Raw genomic sequence first — 24,994 nt, forward strand, 5'->3', positions numbered from 1 at the left:
GAAACAGAAATAGAGATTTCCAACAATATTCATAAAGAGTTTCCTTCCTCAGGGTGTATGGATGTGACCAGATGGAAAACATCTCTTTGTGGGAAAGATCACGATCAGTGTTTAGGTATGAACAGCTTGGAGCAAAATTAGAAATAGTTCAAAAATTGAGCATGGTAAATAAAAATGAGACTAAAGTGGAAAATATGGTTTTGCTAACTGGATTTTATTCTCCCTAAAAGAAATATAAGTTAAAATTTGGAAAGATTGTAGAACTTAGGAGAGATTAAGAGGTGAGTATTATTGTCAATGGACCTTCAGTGTTCAAACAAGAATTAATTACCCATGGTATAATGTGAACAAAAATGGGGTTTCCTTTGGACACCAAGGTTTCCAGGAGAAATTCTAAGTCTGGAAAAAATATCTGGCTTCTGGAAGTATATAAAAAAGAGACACTTACTGTTGACTTTTGGGCAAAACTAATGCAGAGGTCATGGGATGTACAAAAGATCAGAGCTCTCACTGTCAAGCTTCCATGCCACAAGAGTTAAGTCAGAAATCCTGAAACTTTCACATTATTTATTGCCTACATGACTCTAGTAAGGATTTTACATAATTGTTTATTTTTTCTATCTTGGTATGTATGGCAAAACCTCAGAATCTAAGAAGCAGTCGTTCAAAGTGCTGAATTGATTTGGCTCAAGGTACAATATGGTAGGATGTGAGCAAGGTCTGAAACATTTTCATGTTCCATCCAAGTTTTCTTCTTTAGGTATCAGAATCACTGGTGAGACGACAGACTACCAATCTCAATGGCATCCATCAACATGTCATACTGGAACCCCAGAACTGTAATCTTGATTGGCATTCCTGGTCTAGAGCACGTGCAATTTTGGATTGGGTTTCCCTTTTTTGCCGTGTGCCTGGTGGCTCTTTTGGGAAACGTCATTTTACTAATCATCATCCCTGCAGAACGTAGTTTGCACCAGCCCATGTACATATTTCTGGCTGTGCTGGCAGCCACGGACATAGGACTGTGTGCAGCCATTGTTCCTAAGATGCTGACCATTTTTTGGTTCCAAAATTGCTCCATGGCCTTTGATGCCTGCCTAGCCCAGCTATTTTTCATCCACACTTTGCAGTGCATGGAGTCAGGCATTCTACTGGCCATGGCCTTTGACCGCTATGTTGCCATCTGTGATCCTTTGAGGCATGCTTCCATTCTCACCCCTTCCATTGTGGGTCGCATAATAGTGGTGGTGGCAATTAGAGCTATAGTGTTGGTTGGCCTATTACCCTGTCTAATCAAAAGACTGCATGTTTTCCATTCCATTCACATTGCCCACTCTTACTGCGAACACATGGCTGTGGTGAAGCTGGCTGCAGAAGACATTCTAGTCAATAAGATATGTGGCCTCTTTGTGGGCTTTACCATCCTTGGATTTGATATGGTTTTTATCCTTGTATCTTATGTTCTAATTTTCCAAGCTGTTTTTCGTCTACCACAAAAGGAGGCCCGACTTAAAGCATTTAACACATGCACAGCTCATATTTTTGTCTTCCTTGAATTTTATATTCTTGCCTTTTTCTCTTTTTTCAGCCATCGTTTTGGACACGTAGCCCCTTCTACCCACATTCTTTTGTCCACTATCTATCTCCTTGTGCCACCTGCACTCAATCCTATTGTCTATGGTGTAAAAAATAAGGTAATTTGTAACCGTGTGGCAAAGCTTTTTCTTCTGAGTCATGAATCTTAGCAATGGTCTAGAAAATGATGGCCATTTGGAGAAGGCCTTTATTTCCTAGTGATGAAGACAGTTTGGGACCTATGTGCTCATCAAGGATTTTAAAGGTATTTATTATTTTCAAAACTATGTGTGGATGTAAAAAGTATTCAGGTTAAGACTAAGAGTATATTTTTACAGATAATATATTTGACTTCTCATTTAATGCTTATTACTTCTTTTCTTTGACTTTTTGTAATTAATTTGCACTAATTTTTACTTATTGATAATGAAGCATTGGTTATTGATTTTTAAAGTTTTTATTTTAGAATATATGCACTTTTATCTTAATTTTATTGCATTTTACACATTTTGACATTCTGTACCCTACTTTTTATTGAGCTAAATAAGACCAATTCACTATGACTTCTGTGTTAACTGGTGATATATTGAGGTATGTGCTGCTGGAGTTTCATTTAGTTCAGGATTTTTGATAAACTTTTAAGTTCTAATTTAATTTCATTGCAATCAGGGAATACTTTGGAAATTTTAAACACTTAAAATGTATTAAAAATCAGGGTTTTTTTTTTTTTTTGCTTCTGTGTAAGATTTTTGTGTGACTTTGAAATAAATTTCCACTATGTAATGTTTCTTCTATTGTTTTTTATACATATAAACAAATCAATTGTTTCTACCTCAAAAAATTAAAAACAAACAAATTGACAGATGGAAAGTATAATAATAGAACAAAAATTAATTAAAAATAAACAAATGATTGGTGAAAATTACAAAGATAGACAGAGAAAAAGAGAAACAAATCACTAACATAAAGAAATGATGTATTTACTACATACATTAAAAACATCAGTGCATTAAAAACATCACTGATGGAATATTGTGAATGAATTTATGCCAACGAATTCGACAACATAAATAAACTAAGTAAAATTCTTGAAAGATAAATTTCAGGCTTGGCGCCTGTGGCTCAAGTGGCTAAGGCACCAGTCACATACACCTAAGGTGATGGGTTCGAATCCAGCCCGGGGCCCACCAAACAACAATGATGGCTGCAACCAAAAAATAGTTGGGCGTTAGAGTGGGTGCCTGTGGTTCTAGCTATTTGGGAGGCTAAGGCAGAAGACTTGCTTGAGCCCAGGAGTGGGAGGTTGCTGTGAGCTGTGATACCATGGCACTCTACCCAGGGTGACAGCTTGAGGTTCTGTCTCGGGAAAAAAAAAAAAAAAAAAACAACATAAATTTCAGAACTTAAAAGAAAAATCAGAATATCCCTATTACTCTAAAACAACAGAATATGTTATATTAGAATATTCACATAAATCTAAGTTACTTTCACTTAAGAATTACATAAAACATATAAGCAAAAAAATAGTTGATCTCAAAAAATATTTTTTAAGTAAATGCAAGAGAAATAATAGCTCCCAGTGCAAATCATGAAGCTTCGATAACCAAAACCCACAACTTTCATGAAAATACACACACACTTGCTTCACAAAATGTTGGCAAATCAAATGCAGAAAAAATGACTAAATATTAAATCATCAAATGCACTGCATGTAGAAGTGAAAGATTGCTTTGATATTTGGTAATGTAAACTCAATTCAAAAAGGCATGTAACAAAAAGCATGTAGCCATCTGAGTATATTAGAAATATTTGCAAAGTCAAGAGAGCTTGGATAAAATTCACAAAAGCATTCAAAGAAAAATCTATGGTGAGTTCATAGTTAAGGTGAACACTTTTCCCCAAATTCAGGAATAATCCCAGGATATCTGCTCCCACCACTTCCATATTGTGTTTGAAGTATTAGCCAGTATAATAAGAAAAGACAACAGGGCAGATAAGAAAAACAGAAAGTAAACAGTAGTAAAACTGTTTCTATTTGAAATTGATACTGGTCACAGATTAGGTACTGTTATGTAATTAAAGAATGACATTTATAAACAAAATAGTAATAAATAAGATTTTATACTTTTATCATGGACGGAAATTTATTAATGAGAAGATATAAATGCCCTGGATGAAATTATCTTTTTTCTTAAATGGTTAACTTTTCTTTGATAGAAAAAAGAGAGAATCAATGGATCACATTGATGACATCAAGAGTTTTCAGGTTTTGTGAGACCATGTCTTTAAATTTTCCCCTACTGTCATGAAGTAGCCCTTACTTCATGATGTGATCCTTGTTGGAAGAGTAAATAGTACTCAGGTTTGTAATCCTGAGCATGGCTCTGCTGGAGTCTCAGAAAAAAAGTTCCTATGCATTGTCAGGACTTGAAATGCACACACTCTATTTCTAGCAAAGATTAGATGCTGAAGTTTCTACTCATGTCTTTAGCCTCTGAACAACTCCTGCACTATTCTTAGATACCAGAAGCCACATCCCTATAATCATCTCAATCATAATCAAATTTCCCTGTAGAGCCATCTATCCCAAACCAGTGGGAGAAAGTTATTGCTAGGTTTCATAAATCATTCAGTTCTGCAAGTCTTTGTGCTATATAATTACAATTACCAGTGAGTTGTTAAGCAAAACATGCACTTAAATTTTGAAAAGTAACTGAATTCTAAAAAGCATTCATAGTTGTTTGTAAAATGTTTTATTTGTTGAATCAGCAATGAAATGGCATATTAAGGCTCTTCAGAGAGCAGAATAAAAAGGACATAGATCTGTTACAGATAAATCTATTACATAAATCTATTATGTCTATTGGCATACACATGTTCATTTATGTACCTCTATTTACATGAATGTGCAGGTATATATAATATATAATACATAAACATATATATGTATATATATCTATATATATCTATGTGTATATATATGTGTGTATATATATATATATACGTAAACATTTATAACATTTATGTATCTCATAAGCGAGAAACATTTCTTACAGGAATTGCTTCATGTGATTATGGAGACTGGAAGTCTCACAATCTGCTGGCATAATTCAGACTGAGTTTGAAGGCCTGAGAATCAGTGGACCAGTAGTGCAATTGCAGATCTGAATCTAAAAGCCTGAGCAAAGAAGAAATGAATGTCTTAGCTCAAGTCAAGACAGTGAATTTACCCCTAATGCACTTTTAAAAAATTATTTTTAGGCCCTCAATAGATTGTATGATACCCACATACATTGGTGAGTGTGATCTTCTTTAGACAATTTATTGATTTGAGCACTAATCTTTTACAGGGACATTCTCACAGGTACACCAAGAAATAATGTTTACCAGCTATCTGTGCATCATCAGCCTAGCTGACATAGTGCTGGCTATCAAAACTAGCATAAAAAGTATAGGTCAATGATACAGACAATAAGCACAAAGTATACTAAACATTTCATTTAAAAAATTTAAACATCTAGAAGTGAATTTAGAAAGCTAACATCATACTCTTGTAGTCATACTTTATGAAACATAGTGTGGTGACAGTTCAAACACCAGGAATTGGCGAGTTTAAAATATTTTTTTCATTGCAAACAAGTAGAAGTAACTCAGCTGAATTCATCTGTTTATACATTTCAATAGTATTTAGTAAATATTTCAAAGTGTCCATTAAAAGTCCACACACATAATCACTACCATCTTTTTCTACAACACTATTTATTCGTGTATCATTCTTAATCCAATGAACACAGAGAAACCACACTTCGGACAAAGAAACCGTAATTCAAATAATTATCACTTGTAACAAGAGATTGGAATAATGAAGAATTGGCTACCAAGAGGTGAAGAGAACTCTAAAAGATATATAAATATCAGATGTACAAAATAGCCACTACCTCAGGTGTGAGATAGTGTACCCAAGAATGAAACTTCCCTCTCTTGATCTGAAACCTAGATGTCATAAGAAAAGACACAAACTTGGGTTGTTGGAAAACAGAAGAATGGCTGTGATGCTGTACCAGCAAAAATTGCAAGACATCTGCCCTCTTGGCTGCCAGAAAATGCAGCCCATGATTTTCAAAGAAAGCGGCTGGCCAGAGAGTCGTCTGTGCCTTGTGCTCTGCAGAAGTATGGTACTGGGGAAAGGGCAAGAATGACAGGAGTTACGGAGACTGGAGAAGGCACACAGACTTCTGGGGAACAAACACATAGGAACTAAGAAGCAAAGAATAAAATATGTAGGGGCCATAGTTCATTTTTACAGAGAAAGCAAAAGACAATGAAGCTGAGAGACAATCAATCATTAATCAGCACAGTTTGCATGGAAAATAGTAGAGTTGTTGGTAAATGCATTTGAAACACAGCTTGCAAGCAGTATAGAGTCAGACATCTATCTTTAGTGAATGCAATATTCACTGCAGGCCTCACCCCACATAAATAACAAAACACTCAGATATATTCTGCTTTAAGGGATATGTCTTTAAAAAAAAATCACATAGTATAAGATGAGCAAGCAGAAGCTGACTTTTTTCTTCTACTGTTGCTAGCAATTTGAGAGAAAATACAAACCAAGGCTGAATATGTAGCTTCACTTAAACCAAGGGAGGAAGAGTTATTAACAGTTAGGGTTTGAGGATTGTGGGCTATCTCTGCTTACTAATTTCCTTAACTCAAAGAAAAGTAAACTTTTTCATATATTCATGGTGTGAGGTTGTGTCACAAATTGGAACAGGATACTCACCAAAGTTATGGTCCCACCCTGCATGGCACACACACTGGAAGACAGGAAAACTATCCTCCTTCATGATTATGTTTCAAACAGATGATCCCCAGGTTTTTCAAAAATATTCATGTATCGTAAACTTCTCATGGGATTTTCAAAAGATTTACATCTCAGACTGAGAAAGAATACACATTTATAAATTTTCTAAGGGAATATTCTAGGGAAAGAGAGATCAAGAGTCTAGTGTTGGGAGGATGATAATCTAAGGTTTCATCAGGCTGAAGAGAGCCTTAAGAACTTTTTGGTCACATTTTATGTGTAAATAAGTAACAATCACTTGGCAGTTGTGGAAGCAACATGGTTTCCTAACTCTATAGACCTCAAGAGCCAGTGTAAATCTTCACATATCCCATGAGAATAAATTTAGGGCTTCATGAGAAAGATAAACATCAATAAATAGAGACCCAAAACTATGGAGGCCCAAACTCAAGCCTTACCACATCATAATCACAATTGCTTCATAGAAGTTCTGTTCTTATAATAAGAAATGAGGCCAGGTAATACAGTTATGTGGGTATAGGTCCTTTTATGAATGTCTTTATGAGAATAGACTTTGAGGCCTTTGAGACTCCTCTTTTATAGATTGTTTTCTTAGAAACAAAGTTTTTATTTTTATTTTTTCTACATCATGCATTTTTTTTTTCTTTTGTTGGTAGAGGCAGGCTTTTGCTCTGGCACCAAGCAAGGAGTTCAATGGTGAAATCTTAGTTCACTTTAACCTCAAATTTCTGAGTTCAAGCAATCCTTTCACCTCAGCCGCCCAAGTAACTAGGATGACAGGCGCATGCCAATATGACCCTGAAGTCTTGGCCTCAAGAGATCCTCCTGTCTGGGCCTGGGATTGTAGCTGCCTGGCCTCTACCTTATCACTTTTCATAAATATCTTAGATTTTAAACAGATAATATCATAGATCATAGCATTTGTATCATCTAGTAGGTCATTGATGTTATCTAATCAATCAGCTTATTAAAGTATTTGGCCAGTTTGTCTAGGCCCCCAATTGCTTTTAATATCAGGTATCATAAGTTTATGATGAATATCATTTTTAAAAAGCTAACCCATTGTACCATAGGAAAATCTAACATCTATCATTTTCAGAAAAGAATGGGAAATGTATCAAACTCCATAAAGTTGGGATTTTATCAAGTTTTAAAATACAATACTCTTCCAGTCCCCAAATCCTAAAATATTTATATCCTTCAAGCTTGAACTTTTAAAACAGCAATAGCCTCTCATTTGGGGGTTCTCCATGTTTTCTTTACCAATCACTTAAGGTATGATAACACAGTAAGAGAGAACACAGGTAGCCAAAGGAGATTCTGTGCAGGTTCTTGGATAATACCACACGGTTTCTGCACCACCAATATTACCACTGTCACCCCTAGAACATCACCTGAGTTGAACTCCTAATATAGTCATTGCAACTTTTATTAAAGTCTAGATGCCTCCAAAACTCTGATCTCTCAGGTGGGCACAGAGAAGTCCTCCCTCAGGGGATTGTCCATTAGCTGGTGATCTGGTGGAATAAAAGTGAACTCAGCATCTCCAGAATCCTGAACCAATCACAGATACATGTGGTAGGCAGGACTGACTACCAGCTCCCTTAACCCTTTTAGCTGGTATTTACCAGTGTATCAGCTTTAACTATCTCATGAAGGGGACCTTCAGGTACTTCCCAGTATGGGTGAAACCCAAAGCCTGTTGGTCTATAGCTTCGCAGGCACATTTTCCATCTTCAATTAAATATCATGGCTTGCCTTGAACTGAGACCATCATCTGCATTAATGGTGTTATCATTTATATCAGCTCAGTTATGTCTTTCTTTATGGAAAAGGTTACTCAATGGTCCATAAATAGAGAAAATAAGTCTTTAGTACTCATTTTCTTCATCAGTTCTTCTTCGGGACTTTGATTCTAAAAGTGAGTAATCACTAAGTCATAATGAGGGGAACTTGTTCAATATTAACAAGTTAGTCAATTGTTTGCGTATCTGAAGTCATTTTACATGATGGTACATAGTACTATTCTCTGACAATAAGACAGAATTTGTGGCTCCTAGACAATAAGCTGTTATTATTGCCACATCCAGATAATCAGTTGCTTCAAAAAAGGGTCACATTGTTTCTTTTTCTTATATTATTATATAAAACATTAAACCTTGGATGAATCTTTTACCCTTCTAGCAGCCTTGGAATTTACCTTCCCTGAACTGGTTCATCTGATCTTTTTCACTAAGCCTGCCACATTGCTAGATCAAGTCATCATTCTGCTAAATGTTCCAAGAGTGGTAGGTTGTTAGGTTATTTACAAGAAGCTCTGTAAAATGCGATATTTTCAGACAACGAATGCTTACATATGGAAAATATATTGCCCAGAATTCTAGGGGAGGGAGCTCCAAAATTTAAAAGAAGTTTCTTTTCTTTTATAATCTTGTCCATACATTATATGAACTGAACCTCTCAGACAGAAGTTGCATAAAGGATGTCCATAAAAAATCCTCACAAAGTTCTATCAGCTAGCCATAACAAGAACACTATTGAATTATTTTCTATTGTTTCATGAAGTAATTATCTAACCAGGTGTCTTTTATTCTCAGTAAAGAGCATTTATATTGTGTAGCTGCATACCTACACTGGAATATAACTCCAGGTCCTCAGATGACTGTGAAACTCATCACCTAGAGATCCTCAGTAGAATACTCTGATAGTAGAGTTGCACAAGTAGTCACTATCAAATTCCATAAATATTTCTAAGGCGGGGGTAGCAAAGCTGAACAAAATGGAGAGTAATGTGTTCTCAACCTGGCCTAAACAATAGGAACAGTCTAAAGTATTTTCTTCCTAAGGACATAAAATGTTACTTTTTGTTTTGGAATATGTAATGTGCTGTAATAAAAGAAATTTAGTGGTGGGTGGTGACTGTGGCTCAAAGGAGTAGGGCGCCATCGCCATATACTGCAGTTGATGAGTTTAAATTGAGCCTCTGCCAGAAACCATATAAAAAAAATTAATGGTACTACTAATAATAACAGTAGCTATTATAGCTATATGAGTTGCAGCTATTTGCAAAGATAAAAGGTCCCGTTTTGTTTCTCTACTCCGTAACATAGTGTTTGGTGATAGGCCAGTTGACAAAAGGACTGTCTTCTAGCATCCCAATCAATAGACATATTCTCCATTTCTCAGATTCTCTTTTATAGTCCAAATGATGTCAGGTCCATGATGCTCTGAGAGAAACTTGAGATTTTATATTTCCTGATTTTCATTTCTTAGAAACACCTTCTCATAAATAACTGACTGCTTTGTGGCTATGTAGTTTCAAGTAATGTATATCTTTCTCCTACAAAATAGGGATGAGTCTTAGAAAGGTAATGACTTCTCTAGTGGCCAGGATTGCCCTGGGATCATCTCAGATCTTCAGGAAAGCAAAAACTGAAAGAGCTAAAGGTAGATGATTAAAGACACTTCTCTCCTAACCCCTTCCCAAATTGATAATTTGGAAGGAAAGGCTGTTTCATGTGTTGCCTTTATATTCTAGCTCCTTATTTGTTTATCTGGGTAAGTTCTTCTCCATGTATTAGAATTCGTATGTGGTTAAGTGTTTTTATTATTAATTGCAGTAAAATTTAAGGGTAAGTAGAAAGAATGGTAAATAAGATTATCTTAATCCTGTATCTCTCAGTAACAAATTTCCTTTGCTGTGTACATTTTCTTTCTATGGACCCCAGGTTTTCTTTGTTATTGTTTGTTTGTTTGTCATTTATTTATTTTTTTATGAACAATATGAGACATGGACTAGATTAGTGTCATTAAGAAATGGCAAAATGCAAAAGTAATTGAGTACTATCTTTTGAATTGTATGTAAAGAAAAGTTAGTGGACACAAACCGAGTTAACCAGCAAGAGCAGGATAAGAATCAGGTTTCAAAGATCCTCTCCTGATTTTTATAAACAATATAATTCTAGCATTGCTTGGTTTATAGTAATTTAATAATAAAAAGGTACAGTCTGTAGTTTGCAAAGTACTTATGTATCTGTGTAGTTTGTCCAGGAGGGACTGGATTTGTGTGGAAGGATAAGACAGGGAAGCAGCCTACTATCCTAAGTAGTTTGTTACTGGTCCTCCTGCCACAGTGACCTCAGTTCAGGTCCCATCCCTTGAAACCCAATCTTCTTTACTCATACACTTTATCTCTAATTAAGAAATAATTTTATTTCTTTCTCCTTCTCTTCCATTCAGGAATGAACATATTTGATCTGATTATCATTGAAAGCTAAGTTCCACAGAATGCATGTCTATGCTGCCACAGAAATTACTTTTAAAATATACTCTCTTTAAAATAAATCAGTTTTATACATATATATATATATATACTTTTTCACGTACCTACTAACATTTTATAGAAGGATATGATTACTTGTCAGGTGAAATGGCCAAATTTGTTTACATAAGTGAAATTTGTTAAATCTACCAATGTTTGTGAATGAGATGTTGATTTTCTGTTGTGACAGTGATCATTGTCCCGCTTACATGAATATCTGGTCTTAGAGATTTGATGTAAGAAATACATTCAGCTCTAGAAAATTCATCTAATGAAGTTTTATTGATTCTTTATTCAGAAAATTTTCTTTGTTTTCATATGTTTTTCCTTTTATTAACTCACATACACATAGATCATGAATACATTTAAGCATTTGTGGGGTACAATGTGTGGATTGTTTATATAATTTGAAGTGCTTACATCAAACTAATCAATATAGCTTTCAGCTCATTTACTTAATTATTGTGTTAAGACATTTATGTTCTATACTTGATAGATTTGACTTATACCCTTGCAATATGCTCCATAGGTGTGGTCCCACCATTTACCCTTCCTCTATCAAACCTGCCCCCTCCCCTCTCCTCCAATTCCGCTTCTTTCCTATCCTGGGCTATAGTTGTACTTTGTTTTATATTTTCTCAAGAAACCAGTAATATATCTCTGTACTCAACAGAATTTCACTACAGGCTCCGACAAGCAATAACTGGATCCCAGACACTAAGTGCTTGCTCTTTTACATGCTTCGTACTGACACTTTCCTATAGAATCGTATTTAATTCTCCCAACAATGCAATAAGCTAACTGATAATACTGCCCCATTTATAGTGAGGTAAAAAGTAGAACCAGCAATAAACATTATTTTATATTTCTAGATTCAGATACCATGATTTTGTATGCCACATTACATAGAAAAAAAATAATGTGATTAATGCATTATTGCCTATTATGGTGAGACTTGGGTTAATTTTCACTTTCATCCTTAGATCACCAGGCATTTTATAAATAATTATCTAAGATGTATTATCATTTGTGGCTCTTTTAGACCCTGTCAGTACCAGCTTATTTTATCTTAACAGGACATATTTATATTTATCAGTAGTCCCTTTTAGAGAATCTACCACTTCTTCTACCTGACTTTGTTTCCTACGGGCATGAAAATAAATTTATTTTTAATATTTATCTCTTCATTTATTTAGACATAGTGAACTAATGTGTCTGGCTACAGAAGCTCACATAACAAGCTCTCCTATTTTCCACCAACTATTATAACATTTTATATTTTCTTTTATTGAGGAATTTCTGCTCATACACACATATGTATTCCCCCTGCTATGAACCACTGTGTTTTTATGTTGTTTTATAGAAGAAACCCTTCTACTTTCCTTTCAAAGAAAAAATCCCATATGGAGTGAAACTTCCTATCCATTCAACATATGTGGCTATGACATAATATTAAGGAAGAAGGAATAAAAGTTTTGTAAGCTCATAAATGATTAAGCTTGTAGAATAGTTATTGAAAAAAATGAGAGTGTATATAAGTTTTCTTCAAGCTTTAGCTAGGGCTTTTTCAAATAAATGGAATGGGTAAGTGTTAAAAAAAAAGAAGAAATCTAGGATAAATATGAAGTTGGAAAATATATCCATAGGTTTCTCAAATTATTCATTGATAACTGATAATAATAAAATCACAAAAAGGATGCTAGGTCATATTGAACTCCATTACAAACAGCAGAGCTCTGTCCTTTTGCATTGGAGACACATTACTATCATCAAAGCATTTAAGCAACAGGGGTTATCTAATGAGCCAGGTTTTATGGTCCCTTAGAGTCCAATTGACATCTCCATACCAACTTTCTGTTTTCTCCAAGATTGATGAGTACCTACACCATTTTCTACCCAAATTTGTCTATGCATCCACTTTGAAAAGTCATGGATCAAAATTAATTTAGTGCATTAAACATGCTTAGTCACTACTGGCTAAAGAGTAACTCCTACATGGTGTCTTCTTAAACCACAATAATTATCCTGCATTTCAAGTGATATTTGTAGAAAGAACAATTATCCTCGTTCCCACACATGAAAGCCAACTTCTAAGACATAAGGGGAGGTATTTTAACCCTTAAGTAAGAGAAAGGGGAAAAATAGGGTCAGGACCCCAGTGCCTGAAGATTCTGAGCTTTCAGCTAATTGGACGGGGTCCTGGGATAAAGGATCTCCACTCTGACTTCAAGTGTCACAGGGAATTTTGCCTAAACTGAAATATGTCTGGAGTTTGGTAATGTATGTGAACAAAAAATGTGAATCTGTGACGCCATATGAGAAGACTAGCAGAATCAGTGGTGCTCTTAGAATCACAATTTCCATCTCTACAATTTCCAGGTGATAAATACTGGTTTCTATTCCTCTGTCACAAATACCAGTGTTGGATTTAGGAAAAGATCTCCAAGAGCTCTGATCTGATGCTGATGTAAATTGTGCCCAAAGAATCTGTCACATGGTCATTTTTCCATCCATGTTGTTAGTGCCATGAGAGGGAATACAAGGAACGAGTCCTTCTTTCTTTTCCTCCATGGATTTTCTCTGAAGAAGTATCAAAACCAATAGTAAAGAACTTCCAAGCCTCATGGGACCCACCAACATGTCATATCTGAACCCAACGACATTGATCCTGATTGGGATCCCTGGACTGGAGCACCTGCAGTTTTGGGTTGGCTTTCCCATCTTTGGCCTGTGCCTAGTGACCCTGCTGGGGAACATCTTCTTGCTAATCATTATCTCTACAGAACGCAGTCTCCATGAACCCATGTACATCTTCCTGGCAGTATTGGCAGCCACTGACTAGGTCTCTGTGTAACCATCGCTCCTAAAATGTTGGCTATCTTCTGGTTTGGCTCTTGCTTAATGGATTTTGATGTCTGCCTCACCCAACTCTTCTTCATTCATGCTTTTCAGGGCATGGAATCTGGCATCCTGCTTGCGATGGCCTTTGACCGCTATGTTGCCATCTGTGATCCTTTGAGGCATACCTCCATCCTCACCCCTTCTATTCTGGGTCGCATGATTGTGGTGGTGGCAATTCGAGCTATAGTGCTGGTCGGCCTATTACCCTGTCTAATCAAAAGACTGCATGTTTTCCATTCCATTCACATTGCCCACTCTTACTGCGAACACATGGCTGTGGTGAAGCTGGCTGCAGAAGACATTCTAGTCAATAAGATATGTGGCCTCTTTGTGGGCTTTACCATCCTTGGATTTGATATGGTTTTTATCCTTGTATCTTATGTTCTAATTTTCCAAGCTGTTTTTCGTCTACCACAAAAGGAGGCCCGACTTAAAGCATTTAACACATGCACAGCTCATATTTTTGTCTTCCTTGAATTTTATATTCTTGCCTTTTTCTCTTTTTTCAGCCATCGTTTTGGACACGTAGCCCCTTCTACCCACATTCTTTTGTCCACTATCTATCTCCTTGTGCCACCTGCACTCAATCCTATTGTCTATGGTGTAAAAAATAAGGTAATTTGTAACCGTGTGGCAAAGCTTTTTCTTCTGAGTCATGAATCTTAGCAATGGTCTAGAAAATGATGGCCATTTGGAGAAGGCCTTTATTTCCTAGTGATGAAGACAGTTTGGGACCTATGTGCTCATCTTGGGTGTTTCACATAATCATCCTGGATTTTAAAGGCATTCATTATTATTTTCAAAACTATGTATACATGTGAAACTATTCAGGTTAAGACTAATAGTATCTCTTTATAAATAATATATTTGGCTTATAATTTAATCTTTATTACTTTTTTTCTTTAACTTTTTGTATTTAATTTGCAGCAATTTTTACATATTGATAAAGAAGCATTGGTTATTGATTTTTAAAGTTTTTATTTTAGAATATATGCATTTTTACCTTAATTTTACTGCACTCTACACATTTTGACTTTCTGTACACTACTTTTTATTGAACTAAATAAGACCAATATTTATGATGACTCCTGTTTTAACTCATGATATATTGAAATATGTGCTGCTTGAGTTCCATATATTTAAGGATTTTTGATAAACTACTGAGTTCTAATTTAGTTTCATTGCAATCAGGGAATACTTTGAAAAATTTAAACACTGTAAATGTATTAAGATTCTTTTTTTTGGTCTCATTACAAGACTTTTGTGTGACCTTTAAATAAATTTCCAAGATTCAATGTTTTTTATATTGCTTTTTATGCATGTAAACAAATTAATTGTTTTTACCTCAAGAAGGGAGTAAATAAAAAATTAAACACAAATAAATTGACAAATGAATATTATAATGATAGAACAGAAATCAATTACAAATAAACAAATGATTGGGAAAAATCACACAGCTAGACAGAAAGAAAGAGAATCAAATCACTGACATAAAGAAATGATTTATATCACTACACAGTGCTTGCATTAAAAACATCACTAATGGAATATTATGAATGAATCTATGCCAACGAATTCAACAACATAAATAAAATAAGTAAAATTCTTAAAGGTAAATTTCAAAAATTAAAAAAAGACATATAAAATTAGAATACCCATATTACTCTAAAACAACCGAATATGTTATATGAGAATGTTCACATAAATCTAAGTTACTTCCACTTGAGAATTATGTAAGAAGAACATGTATTATGAACATTTAAGAAGAAAAGGTTGATCTCAAAAAATGTTTTTTAAGTAAATGCACAAGAAATAATAGCTCCAAGTTCATATCATGAAGTTGGTATAACCAAAACCCACATCTTTCATGAAAATACACATACACTTGCTTAACAAAATGTTGGCAAATCAAATGCAGAAAAAAATGACTAAATATTAAATCATGAAATGCACTGCATGTAGAAGTGAAAGATTGCTTTGACATTTGACATTTACTAATGTAAACCCAATTCAAAAAGGCATGTAAGAAAAAGCATGTAGCCATATTAGTATATTAGAAACATTAGCAAAGTCAAGAGAGCATGGATAAAATTCATAAAAACATTCGCGGAAAAATCTATGGTGCTTTCATAGTTAAGGCAAAATAATAAACACGTTTCCCCCAATTCAGGAATAATCCCAGGATATCTGCTCCCACCACTTCCATATTGTGTTTGAAATATTAGGCAGTGTAATAAGAAAAGACAACAGGGGAGATGAGGAAAACGGAAAGGAGAAATAAAACTATTTCTATTTGCAATTTATATTGGTCACAAATTAGATACTGTCATGTAATTTAAAAATAGCAATTATAAATAGCAATAAATAAGATTTTCTACATATTGTATAATTTTTATCATGCACTAAAATTTATTAATAGAGAAGTTATAAATTCCCTGGATGAAATTATCTTTCTTATAAAATGGTTAACTTTTCTTTGACAGAAAAAAGAGAGGATCAATGGATCACGTTGATGACATCAAGAGAAGATTTCACGTTTTGTGAGACCATGTCCTTAAATTTTCCCCTTACTGTCGTGAAGTAGCCCTTCCTTCTAGAATGTGATCCTTGTTAGAAGAGTAAACAGTGCTCAGGTTTGTAATCCCGAGCACGGCTCTGCTGAGTTTCAGAAAAAAAGTCCCTCTACATTGTCAGGATTTGAAACCTATCCAATCCATTCCTAGCAAGAATTAGATGCTGAAGTTTCTGCTCATGTCTTTAGCCTCAGAACAATTCCTGTTCTTCTGCATTATTTCTTAGATACCAATAGCCACATCCCTATCATCATCTTAATAATAATCAAATTTTCCTATAGAACCATATATCCCAAAACAGCTGGGGGAAGTTATTGCTAGGTTTCAGAAATCATTCAGTTCTGGAATTCTTTGTGCTGTATGCTTACTATTATCGGTGAGTTTTTAAGCAAAACATACACTTAAATTTTGAAAAGTAACCAAATTCAAAAAGTAATTTATTGATGTTTATAAAATGTTTTATTTTTTGAGTCAGCAATGAAATGGCATGTTGGGGCTCCCCAGATAGTAGAATGAAAAGGAGATAGATCTATTAAAGCTAGATCTGTTACATGCATCTATATAGACATATCCAGTAGATATCTGTACACATATGTGTGTGTATATACATATAATATACAATATATGATATACAAACACACACACGTGTCTCACATTCCAGGAGAGAGAGAGACATTTTTTACAGGAATTGCTTCATGTGATTGTGGAAGCTGGAAGTTTCACAATCTGGTAGTATAATTCACACTGAATTTGAAGGCCTGAGATTCAGTAGATCAATAAGTCCAGGTGTGAGTCCAAAAGCCTGAGGAAAAGAAGAAATGGATGTCTTAGCTCAAGTAGAGCAGTAAATTTACCCCATTCCACATTTTTATTATTTTTCAGGCCCTCAGAAGATAGTATGATACCCACCTACATTGATGAGTGTGATCTTCTTTAGACAATTTATTGATTTGAGCACTAATCTTTTACAAAGACATTCTCACAGGTACACAAAGAGATGTTTACCAGCTATCTGAGCATATTCTCCTCAGTCAGTTGACATTGTGCTAGCTATCAAAACTAGCATAAAAAGTATAGGTCAATTATACAGATAATAAGCACAAAGTATACTAACATTTCCTTTTAAAAACTGAAACATCTAGAAGTGAATATAGAAAGCTAACATCCTACTGTCCTAGTCATACTAACTCTATGAAACACAGTGTCGTGACAGTTCAAACACAAGAAATTTGCTAGTTAAAAATATTTTTTTTCATTGCAAACAACTCAGCTGAATTCATCTCTTTATACATTTCAATGGTATTTTGTAAATATTTCAAAGTATTCATTAAAAGTCCACACACATAATTACTTCCATCTTTTCCCACAACATGATTTATTTGAGTATCATTCTTAATCCAATGAAGAGAGAAAAGCCATACTTTGGACAAACAAAGCTTAATTTGAATAATTATTACCTGTAATGGAAGATTGGTGAAGAGAACTCTAAAAGTTATAGAAGTATAAGATGAACAAAATAGCCACTACCTCAGGTGTGAGATAGAGAACCCAACAATGAAACTCCCCTCTCTTGATCTGAAATCTAGATCTCATTAGAAAAGAAGCAAACTTGGGCTGTTGGAAAACAGAAAAATGGCTGTGATGCTACACCAGTGAAAATTGTGAGAAATAGGCCCTCCTGGCTGCCAGAAAATGTAGCCCATAATTTTCAGAGAAAGCTTCTGGCCACAGAGTCCTTTGTGCCTTGTGCTCTGCAGAAGTATGGTAGTGGGGAGAGGGCAAGAATGGCAAGAGGCTACAGAGATGGCACACAAACTTTTGAGGGAATAAATAATAGGAACCAAGAAGCAAAGAATAAAATACGTAGGGGGCCAATAGTACATTTTTACAGAGAAAGGAAAAGGAATGAACTTGGAGCTGAGAGACAATCAATCATTAATCAGCACAGTTTGATGGAAAATATTTATAGAGTTGTTGGTAAATGCATTTGAAACACAGCTTGCAAGCAGGATAGTGTCAGACATTTACCTTTAGTGAATGCAATACTCACAGCAGTCATCACCCACATAAACGACAAAACATTCACACATTTTCTCTACAGTGCTTTAAGGGACAAATCTTTTTTAAAAAAATCACATAACATGATATGAGCAAGCACAAGCTGACTTTATTCTTCTACTGTTGCTAGCAATTCGAGAGAAAATGCAGACCAAGTCTGAATAGGCAGCTTCACTTAAACCAAGGGACAAAGAGTTTTTAAGAGTTGGGGTCTGAGGATTGTAGGCTATCTCTGCTTACTAATTTCCTTAACTCAAAGAAAAGTAAACATTTTCTTATATTCATGGCATGAGGTTGGACATGCACAACATAGAGCAAGATACCCACCCAAGTTAGGGAACTACCATGCCTGGTACAGAGATTGGGAGACAGGTATACTATCCCCCTTCATGACTATGTTTCAAAGAGATGACCTCCAGATTTTTGGAAAAGATTCCTGTATTATAAACCTCTCAAGAGGTTTTCAAAAGATTTACATCTCAAATAGACCAAGAAAGAGTACACATTTATAAATTTTCTTAGGGAATGTTCTAGGGAAAGAGAGATCAAGAGCCTTGTGTTGGGAAGATGATGATCTAAGGTTTGGTCAAGCTGAAGAGAGCTTTAAGATCGTCCTGGTCACATTTTATGTGTAAATAAGTAATAATTACATGGCGGTTGTGGAATCAACGTGGTTTCCTTACTCTATACAGCTTAAGAGCTAGCGCATATCTTGGTGTATCCCATGAGAATGATTTTAGGGCTTCACAAGAAAGGAAAACATCAATTAGTAGAGATAGCACACTATGCAGGCCCAAAGTCAAGGCTTACCACATTGTAATCACAATTCCTTCATAGAATTTCTGATCTGCTGCAATTTATCAACTTTTTTTTTTCTTACAATAAGAAATGAGGCCTGGTAATACAGTTATGTGGCTATGGGTCCTTATGTAGTTGTTTTTATGAGAATAGACTTTGAGGCCTTTGAGACATTTCTTTTATAGATTTCTGTTTTGGGAAACAAACGAAAATTTTGGCTACCTTTCATTTTTAAGTTTTATACATCATGTTTTTTTTTTTTTTTTTGGTAGAGACAGGCTTTTGCTCTGGCACCAAGGATGGACTTCAATGGTGAAATCTTAATTCACTTTGACCTCAAATTTCGAGCTCAAGCAATCCTCCCACCTCAGCCACTCAAGTAACTAGGATGACAGGCACATGCCAATGTGACCCTGAAATCTTGGCCTCAAGAAATCCTGTTGTGCTGTCTGGGATTGCAACTTCCTGGCCTCCACCTTATGATCTTTCATTAATATCTTAAATTTAAAACAGATAGTATCATTGATCATAAGCATTTGTATCATCTAATGGGTTATTGATATTGTCTAATCAATCAGCTTATTATAATATTTGGCCGGTTTGTCTAGGCCCCTAATCTCTTGTAATATCAGGTATCATAAGTTTATGATGAATATCATTTTTAAAAAGTTAATGCTTCAAACCATAGGACAATGTAACAGCTATCACTTTCCAAAAAATGGTAAATGTATCAAAGTCCATAAAGTTGGGGTTTTATCAAGTCTTAGAATACAATCATCTTCCAGTCCCCAAATCACAAAATATTAATATCCTTCAAGCTTTAACTTTTAAAACAGGAAGTAATAGTCTTTCATTTTGAGCTTTTCTATGTCTTCTTTACCAGTCTCTTACTGTATGACCATACAGTAATAGAGAACACAGGTAGCCAAAGGAGATTCTGTGCAGGTTTTTGGATCATACCACACTGTTTCTGCATGTACCACCAATATTACCACTGTCGCCCCAGAACATCACCTGAGTTTAACTCCTAATATAGTTATTGCAGATTTTATTGAACTCTAGATGCCTCCGAAAATTCTTATCTCTCAGGTGGGCACAGAGAAATTCTCCCTCAGGGGATTGTTCATTAGCTGGTGATCTGGTGGAATAAAAGTGAACTCCGTATCTTCAGAATCCTGAACCACTTATAGATACATGTGGTAGGCAGGACTGACTACCAGCTCCCCTAACCCTGTTAGCTGGTATTTACCAGTATATCAGCTTTAACCAGCTCATGAAGGGGGCCCTCAGGTACTTCCTAGTATGGGTGAAACCCAAAGCCTGTTGGTCTATAGCTTCACAGGCACATTTTCCATCTTCAATTAAATATCATGGCTTGCCTTGGACTGTGACCATCATCTGCATCAATAGTATTATCATTTACATCAGCTCAGCTATGTCTGTCTTCATGGACGAGGTCATTCAATGGTCCAGAAATAGAGAAAATAAGTCTTCAACACACATTTTCTTCCTCAATTCTTCTTTGGGACTTTGATCCTAAAAGTGAGTAACCACTAAGTCATAAATGAGGGGAATTATGTCCACAACATCTCTTCCATATTAACAAGTTGGTTAATTGTTTGTGTATCTGAAGTCATTTTATATGATGGTACGTATAATATTCTCTGACAGTAAGACAGAATTTCTGGCTCCTGGACAATAAAACTGTTATTGCTGCCATATCCAGATAATCAGTTACTTCAAAAAAGGGTCACAATTTTTGTTTTTCTTATATTACTATACAAAACCTTAAACCTTGGAAGAATCTTTTACCTTTCTAGCAGCCTTAGATTTTTCTTTCCCTGAACTGGTTCATCTGATCTTTTTCACTAAGTCATTGTTCAAGAATTATATTGTTCTATTCTTTAATTCTAGATGAACTCATCATTCTGCTAAATGCTCCAAGAGTGGTAGGTTGTTAGTTTATTTAGAAAAAGCTGTGTTAAATGCAGTATTTTCAGACAACAAATGGTTGCATATGGAAAATAGTCAGATTACCCAGAATCCTAGGGGAGGGGACTCCAAAATTTTAAAAAAGTTTCTTTTCTTTTATAATCTTGTCCATACATTATATGAACTAAACTTCTCAAACAGAAGTTGTATGGAGAATGTCCATAAAAAATCCTAGGTAAGTTCTATCAGCTAGCAATAACAAGAACACTATTGAATTTTTTTCTATTGTTTCATGAAGTATTTATCCAACCAGGTGTTTTGTATTCTCAGTAAAGAGTATTTGTGTTATGTGTAGCTACATACCTACACTGGAACACAACTCCAGGTCCTCAGATGATGGTGAAACTCATCACCTCGAGATCCTCAGTAGAATACTCTGATAGTAGAGTTGCGCAAGTAGTCACCATCAAATTCCATAAATATTGCTGAGGGGGATAACAATGTTGAGCAAGGCAGAGAGTAATGTGTTCTCAAACTGGCCTAAACAATAGGAACAGTCTGAAGTATTTTCCTCCTAATCACTTACAATGTTCCTTTTTGTTTTGGAATCTGTAAAGTGCTCTAATAAAATAAATTTAGTGGCACTGATAGTAATAACAGTAGCTATTATAGGTATGGGAGTTGCAGCTATTTGCAAAGATAAAAGGTCCTGTTTTGTTTCTCTACTCTGTAAGCCTGGTGACAGGCCAAACAGTTGACCAAAGGACTGTCTTCCAGCATCCTAATCAATAGACATATTCTTCATTTCTCAGATTCTCTTTTATATTCCAAATGATGTCAGGTCCATGATGCTCTGAGAGAAACTTATGGTTTGATATTTCCTGATTTTCATTTCTTAGAAACACCTTCTCATGAATAACTGACTGCTTTGTGGCTATGTACTTTCAAGTAATGAATATCTTTCTCCTACAAAATAGGGATAAGTCTCAGAAAGGTAATGACTTCTCTAGTGGCCAGGATTGCCCTGGGATCATCTCAGACCTTCAGAAAAGCAAAAACTGAAAGAGCTAAAGGTAGATGATTAAAGACAGTTCTCTCCTAATCCCTTCCCAAGTTGATAATCTGGAAGGAAAGGCTGTTTCATGTGTTGTCTTTATGTTCTAGCTACTTATTTGTTTACCTGGGTAAGTTCTTCTCTATGTATTAGAATTTATACATTGTTAAGGGTTTTTATTATTAATTGCAGTGAAGTTTAAGAGTAAGTAGAAAGAATGGTGAATAAGGTTATCTTAATCCTGTATCTCTCAGTAACATATTTCCCTTTAGTGTGTACATTTTCTTTTTATGGAAAAGTTTTCTTTGTTATTATTTGTTGTTTATTTATTTTTTATGAGCAAGATAAGACAAGGACTAGATTGGTGTCATTAAGAAATGGCAACATGCAGAAGTAATTGAGTACTATCTTTTGAATTGTATGTAAAGAAAACATAGTGGACACGAACCAAGTTAACCAGTAGCAAGAGTAGGATAAGAATCAGGTTTCGAAGATCCTCTTCTAATTTTTATAAAAAATGTAATTCTACACTGCTTGGTATATAATAAATTTAATAATAAAAATGTACAGTCTGTAGTGTGCAAAGTGTGTGTGTGTCTGTGTAGTTTTCCCAGAAGGGACAGGATATGTGTAGAAAGGGTAAAACAGGGAAGCAGCCTAATGTCCTAAGTAGTTTGTTGTCTGGTCCTCCTGCCACAGTGACTTCGTTCACTGAGGCATTCAAGATTGATGAGTACTTACATCATTTTCTATCTGATTTTGTTTGCACATCCACTTTGAAAAGTCATGGATCAGAATTAATTTAGTGAATTAAGCATGCTTAGCCACTACTAGCAAAAGAGTAACTCCTACATGTTGTCTCCTAGAACTACAATGATTATCCTGCATTTCAAGTGATATTTGTAGAAAGAACAATTATCCTCACTCCCACACCTGAAAGTCAACTTCTAAGACATAAGGGGAGGTATATTAACCCCTAAATCAGAGAAAAGAGAAAGATAGGGTGAAGCTGCCAGTGCCTGAAGATTCTGAGCTTTCAACTAATTGGACGGGGTCATGGGATTAAGGATTTGATCTTTCTGCTAATTGGACGCAGGGGTCATGGGATTAAGGATCTCCATTCTGACTTCAAGTGTCACAGGGAATTTTGCCTAAACTAAAAATATGTGTGGAGTTTGGTCATGTATGTGAACAAAAAATATGAATCTGTGACACCATATGAGAAGACTAGCAGAATCAGTGCTCTTAGAATCACAATTTCCATCTCTACAATTTCTAGGTGATAAACACTGGCTTCTATTTCTCTACCACAAAAGCACATACCAGTGTTGGATTTAGAAAAAGATCTCCAAGAGCTCTGATCTGATGCTGATGTAAATTGTGCCCAAAGAATCAGTCACATGGTCATTTTTCCATCCATGTTTTTAGTGCTATGAGAGGGAATACAAGGAACGAGTCCTTCTTTCTTTTCCTCCATGGATTTTCTCTGAAGAAGTATCAAAACCAATAGTAAAGAATTTCCAAGCCTCATGGGACCCACCAACATGTCATATCTGAACCCAACGACATTGATCCTGATAGGGATCCCTGGACTGGAGCACGTGCAGTTTTGGATTGGCTTTCCCATCTTTGGTCTGTTCCTGGTGGCCCTGCTGGGGAACATCTTCTTGCTAATCATTATCTCTACAGAACGCAGTCTCCATGAACCCATGTACATCTTCCTGGCAGTATTGGCAGCCACTGACCTAGGTCTCTGTGTAACCATCGCTCCTAAAATGTTGGCCATCTTCTGGTTTGGCTCTTGCTTAATGGATTTTGATGTCTGCCTCACCCAACTCTTCTTCATTCATGCTTTTCAGGGCATGGAATCTGGCATCCTGCTGGCGATGGCCTTTGACCGTTATGTTGCCATCTGTGATCCTTTGAGGCACACCTCCATCCTCACACCTTTGTTTGTATTTCGGGTGGTGCTGATGGTGGCAATGCGGGCAACAGTGCTTGTTGGAATTTTACCCATTCTCCTCAAACGACTGCATCATTTCTATTCTGTCGTTATTGTCCATTCTTACTGTGAGCACATGGCTGTGGTCAAACTGGCTGCAGATGATGTTCATATGAACAAAGCATTTGGGCTCTTTGTGGCTTTTGCAATTCTAGGTTTTGACATGATTTTTGTCTTCATCTCCTATGTTCTCATTTTTCAAGCTGTTTTTGGTCTTCCCCAGAAGGAGGCACGGAGCAAAGCATTCAACACTTGCATTCCTCATATTATTGTCTTCCTAGAGTTTTATATCCTTGCCTTTTTTTCTTTCTTTAGCCATCGTTTTGGCCATGTACCACCTTATGTCCACATCATCTTGTCTACACTCTACTTGCTTGTGCCCGCTGCCCTTAACCCCATTGTCTATGGCATGAAGACCAAGGAGATCCGCAGGCAACTTGCTCACATTTGCATTCGAAACCTGACGTTCAGCAATAGTCCAGAAAGAATTATGTAAGAAACAAAATATACACTTACTTATTTAAACCTAAGTTTAAGATGAAAACGTGTTAAAATATGTATGATTAACTTAAATGTGAATGATTAAAATATGTGTAATTGTACCACATATTAAGGAAAGCTATTAAAGAACAAAATGAGGTTCATGCAGTCCCTGTTCTCAAGACAGTCTATCAAAGAAAAGAGTGTGGTGAAAAGATTAAACACATAAATATGGCAATCTAACAGATCTAGGCTTGATTTTTGACTCAACTATTATGTCTGTGTTATAAAAAGATAATAATATATTTAAATAACCTAAATCCAATTTTCCTCAGGTTTAAAATGAAATAATATCAATCATCTTAAAAGAGTACTGTACTGTATAAAACATTACACACACACACAGAAAACTACAACGGACTTTTTAGAGGTAGGGGATAGGTTTAGTATCTTGATCGTGGTTACAGTATTTATA

The 24,994-nt window shown here is 35.5% G+C and overlaps 2 protein-coding genes and 1 pseudogene across 2 annotated transcripts; all 3 read left to right on the forward strand.

Annotated features, from left to right (window-relative positions):
• Nucleotides 1–800: 800 nt before the first annotated feature.
• On the forward strand, nucleotides 801–1,745 carry LOC100941701 (olfactory receptor 52A1-like). The gene has a single exon (XM_003781412.1). It carries the CDS (start codon nucleotides 801–803, stop codon nucleotides 1,743–1,745), a length of 945 nt encoding a protein of 314 aa, XP_003781460.1.
• An 11,599-nt stretch (nucleotides 1,746–13,344) lies between these two features.
• Nucleotides 13,345–14,288, forward strand: LOC100942017 (annotated as a pseudogene).
• Nucleotides 14,289–23,566: 9,278 nt separating this feature from the next.
• LOC100942337 (olfactory receptor 52A5-like) lies at nucleotides 23,567–24,535 on the forward strand. The gene has a single exon (XM_003781413.1). It carries the CDS (start codon nucleotides 23,567–23,569, stop codon nucleotides 24,533–24,535), a length of 969 nt encoding a protein of 322 aa, XP_003781461.1.
• The last annotated feature ends 459 nt before the right edge of the window (nucleotides 24,536–24,994 follow it).

The sequence above is a fragment of the Otolemur garnettii genome, unplaced genomic scaffold (assembly GCF_000181295.1).
Source record: "Otolemur garnettii isolate 467f Iridium unplaced genomic scaffold, OtoGar3 scaffold00001, whole genome shotgun sequence".
NCBI classification, from domain to species: Eukaryota; Metazoa; Chordata; class Mammalia; order Primates; family Galagidae; genus Otolemur; species Otolemur garnettii.

Excerpts from the sequence above, each read along its gene's own strand:
- LOC100941701 (XM_003781412.1), top strand. The coding sequence starts at position 801 with ATGGCATCCATCAACATGTCATACTGGAACCCCAGAACTGTAATCTTG.
- LOC100942337 (XM_003781413.1), top strand. The coding sequence starts at position 23,567 with ATGGGACCCACCAACATGTCATATCTGAACCCAACGACATTGATCCTG.